Raw genomic sequence first — 4,778 nt, 5'->3', positions numbered from 1 at the left:
ATTGGGACTAACCTCAGAGCACGGGCCCAGGGAACTCATAGGCTCACTGCAATAGGGAAGGGTACACACAGATGAACTGGTAACCGACAAGTGGGATTTAATAAGAATAAAGCACCTGTGCACCTAGAAAGACTTGATCAAGAGGGTGACAAGACAACTCACAGACTGGGAGAGGATTTTTAGTAATGTCACATCAGACAAAGGGCTCACTACTAAAATATACAACACCATCATGACCTACAAAAAGAGGAAAACAGTTAACCCCCTAAGGAAGTGGGAAAAAGAACTGAAAAGAGCCTTCACTAGGGAGGAGATCCTGATGGCCAATAAGCATATGAGAAAGTGTTCCAGGTCATTAGCCATAAGATAAATGCAAATCAAAATAACCATGAAATACCACCTAACACCCCTGAGGCTAGCCCAAATCAGTAAATCAGAGAACAACAAGTGTTGGAGGGGCTGTGGTGAAGTAGGAACCCTCCTCCACTGCTGGTGTTCGTGTAGATTTGTACAGCCACTGTGGAAAGCAATCTGGAGATACCTAAAGAAAATGGAATTAATCTACCTTATGACCCAGCCATCCCTCTACTGGGCATATATCCGGTGGAATCAACAAATAAAACAGGACCAGTCATCTGCGCCCCAATGTTTATTGCGGCACAATTCACAATCGCAAAGACTTGGAAACAGCCTAAGTTTCCATCAATAAATGAATGGATTAGTAAACTCTGGCACATACTCACAATGGAGTACTATGCAGCACTTAAAAGCACGGATGTTCTCAATATATTTTTAAGGAAAAATTTTTTCTGCCTGTAGTCATGCCCCACTTTCATATGAATATAAGTATTTTGGTATTAAGATTCTATTCACATTAAATTTCATAAAAGTATGTCAATTTTCTCTTTAGCTCAGCTGAGTACTAACACATATGACTCTAGATTTATACAAAGACTGAACTATTTATAATCCATACCCCAATAATGAACTATAAGCTTGGCTGAGAGAAATAAATATTTAGGAAGCTATAGCACAAGTAGCAGTCTGCTCATTCCAGTGAAAAATTCTAAACTGATCATTGGAAAGCTACATAGCTTGAATACTTTATGATAGCCTCCATAATAACAAGCTGTGTATTGCCTGTATCAGAAACTCCAAGGAAACTGAGAAGTGACTTCACTGTTTAAAAATTGAGTTCGTGGACAGATAGCACAGTCATTTTTTTCTTTCCATATAATAAATTTGATATTAAAATATTTAATAACATTGTGACATCTAGCTCCTACGTTTATTCAGGATAGATATCCTAATGATCTATGCAGTCTGACTTCATAGCCAAAATCTGGAAGCACTATATGATTATTTTTAGAGCTATCTGTAAGAAAAAGTCACATACTTTTATGATTTTAAATCTTTTCTCCTTATGTCATATACTGATTTTTTTTAAATATTCCTATTGTGAATTTGCTGAAAGGTTTGCAGAACAGTTTCTATTCAACAATTCATACACACTTTGTGTCATGTCAGTGATGGCAACATCCACAATATGACGTCACTTATCTCACGTCCTCCCCGTTTTCTCTTTCAACTCATACTTCTTTCCTAATCCTCCTGCGTTTTGTCCTGGGCTAATGCTGCTCTTTAATCTCAAGTACTTTTGAGGAATATGTATCTTGACTAAGATACTTCTAATGAAAAAGGCATAAATTATACATGTACATACAATTCTAAATAAATATATTGCTATAGTTGGCTTTTGTAAATATTATTAATTTCTTAGCCCATAATATTGTGTATCTAGTTGAAAATACATTTGAGCAAGGTTGGTACCCAACAATGGCACTAAAAAGTCCTCTTCTAAAATTTTATACACATAAATAAACATGGCACAATCAAATATGTCATAAGGATAATTATATTTAGGAATACTCACTCTAAGTCCAGGAAAGCCCGGAGGGCCGATGCTACCTACAAGTCCCTGTGTAAAAGAAATGTGTACGTTGGTTAAATATGACTCTGAAACACTTCAGGGAGTCCCAACCACTGAGAATATTTTCTGAAGAAGAAGATAAAATGTCCTCATATAGATTATATCACATTTTATTTTCAATGACATCTAAGTTCAGAAGTGGAAATCTGTGGAAGCAGTTTGTGTTATTCAATGTCCTTGGCTCCATGCTTCTGGATGCTAGGTCTGCCACCGAGCCAAAGATATACATTTCTCTAAACTTCCTATATACCAAACAAATGGGAAAAGTGTCGTTAATAATCAATATCCTAGACTTAACTAGCCTATAAATATTACAGGTGAAGATATGTGGCCAGCATACAGAGTTAGAATATTTTCAAACTGATAAAAATTCAAACTGCCAATTCTTTTGAAGTACACTATTTACATTTTCTAAACATTGGTGATAAAGTTCACAATGAAATTATAGTATATGTATAAGAGGTTTAAATGTTTTACAAAGTATTATATCAACATAAGTAATTATCCATATTGTTGAAATTATTTAAGCAAGTATAAGAATTTTAGTTATCAATATTAATTTTCAATAGGTCTGTTGAACTTATTTTCATTATAAATAGTCTTTAAGATAATTCATGTTCTACTCCAAAAGCTTCTTCAGGAAATATTATATTATGTATTAAATGAAAAACATATATAAAAAGAGAAGGTTTAATATTGTACACGTCCAATCTGGCCAGATTTCATGTATATTTAACTGACAAAAACATTAAATTACACAGCCTCACACTAGGTAAGTCCATGAATGGCATTAACTAGAAAACTAAATAATACTTACTTTATGATGCTTACAATAGCAACCCCCTCAGAATCCCAGGCACGAAAATCATAGTCAACATTCCATATCAGGTGCATTGCAAACAGCTTCTTTGGAAATCTGCTCTCCCTTGTCTGCTGTCACTTGTCTAAACCAAACCTTGTCTAATGTCACTGAAGGAGCTAATGGAACTCAGACAGGGAATAAAGCAATCAGTGCTTATCAAAAACATGAATCAGAGTGATTTCCATATGTCTGAAAATGGAACTGTGTCTAATTTAGTCTATATGGATGTGTTGAATATAAACATATTGAACTATATCCAATATATATTTATATTTATATATTTATATTGGATATAGTTCAGCTTAAGATCTTACAAAAAGAATGTGAATGTGGCACGGAGGTGAGTGGGAAGGGACTAGATGTGCTACGAGGGACGATGAGGGGGAAGGGGCAACACTGCCTACATGGTATCAAATCATAGTGATTCAGCAACAGTATGTGAAAACATAATTGAGTGCTTCTTAGGATGGCAACTCTTTCCCTAACCTGAACGGTGAGACCTGAACAATCCCCAAACCTTCTTTGTAAAATACTGAAAATGTAGAAAGCACAGTGACAAGTCTCAGTCCGCAAGAGCAATCACCAAGTATTCCATTTTCACAGGAGGCTTGTTATTATTTTCCTGTACATGGAATGCTTACTTACTGTCCTCAAAACATACAAGACAGTATTGTGATCATATAATTCTAATATCTTACTGAAGTAGCCGCGTTTAATGTCATGAACATAACTCATTCTATGCTTGTCTCTCACAATAGAATCCTGACAATAAATATTTGGCTTACTGTTAATATTGAAAAATAACAGATTGAGTTTGCACAGTGGTTCACAGCGGTCTAGCAGTGTGTGTTCACAGAACATGAGGAGGAGGACAAGCACAGTTGGAGGGAGTCCGGGTGATGTTTTGTGCAAATAGGACCATCAAACTGTACTCACAGGACTGCCATCAGGACCAGCAGGACCTCTGTCTCCGAAGTCACCGGGGAAACCCTGGCACAGAAAACAGGAAGAACACATTCAATGCGGACAGTTATAAAGAATACACTGACATCTGAAAAGGAATTGAGTAATAGAAAATATTCATGTCCTCACCCTGAAGCTTTAATACAAAATATTTTTGCATAAACTTTTTGATTTTGTCATGCACATTATTCCTGTATTTTGTTATAAATCTTTTACATGCCACATAATATACATAGAAGAGTGAGTTGGAGAAGATGAATGCTTTTCATTACTGTATAAAGAATAATTGAATAAGAGGAAATGTAACCAATATCTCTGGCTGACTAATCTATTGATATCTCCATTAGCCCATGCTGTTTGTACATCCACATCAAAAATGACTAATGTTGTTATGCACTTATTAAAGGTGTGCCTCAAGGGTGTATCCTCTCATCATACTTACTCAATCAGTAAACTTATCAAGCAATCCGAGAAGCTGGACTGCATGAAGAGCAGGTCAGCAGTGTCGGGGACGGCTGATTAACAGCCCGCATCATGTAGAAGACACGATTTTGCTGGCTGAAAGTGAAGACTTAAAGCACTTGCTGATAAAGAGCAATAATTAGTCTTGAGTACGGATTATCACTCAATGTAAAGAAAACAAAAATCCTCACATCTGGACCAATGTGCAACATCCATTTGATCTCAGAGACAACGCTTTTCGCTAGTCTACTACATTGAATATTCCAGTGATAGAGGAAAAATTGAAGTTGCAAAGGATTTTTTTTGCTCAGATCCACAATTAATGTTCATGGAAGCAGCAATCAAGAGACCAACTGATGCACTGTATTGGGAATATCTGCTGTAGAAGACTTCTTTAAAAGGTTGGAAAACAAGGATGTTACCCTGGGGATTAACATGTCTGACGCAAGCCTTGGGATTTTCAATCATCTCCTATGCATGGAAAGTTGGACATTGCGTAAG

At 36.2% G+C, this 4,778-nt stretch overlaps 1 protein-coding gene across 1 annotated transcript in view; it reads right to left on the bottom strand.

The window, feature by feature from the left end:
• The window catches only part of COL24A1 (collagen type XXIV alpha 1 chain), a 411,206-nt gene that overhangs the window by 272,382 nt on the left and 134,046 nt on the right, over positions 1 to 4,778 (bottom strand). The window contains exons 11-12 of the mRNA XM_045292047.1: positions 3,789 to 3,842; positions 1,934 to 1,978 (exon numbers count right to left, since the gene is read on the bottom strand). Coding sequence (XP_045147982.1) covers positions 1,934 to 1,978; positions 3,789 to 3,842 — 99 coding nt within the window. The remainder of the gene's footprint in view (positions 1 to 1,933; positions 1,979 to 3,788; positions 3,843 to 4,778) is intronic.

The sequence above is a fragment of the Echinops telfairi genome, unplaced genomic scaffold (genome assembly GCF_000313985.2).
Source record: "Echinops telfairi isolate 266 unplaced genomic scaffold, ASM31398v2 ScPeMD7_443;HRSCAF=831, whole genome shotgun sequence".
Taxonomy (NCBI): Eukaryota; Metazoa; Chordata; class Mammalia; order Afrosoricida; family Tenrecidae; genus Echinops; species Echinops telfairi.
This window is presented reverse-complemented; position numbering and strand designations above follow the sequence as displayed.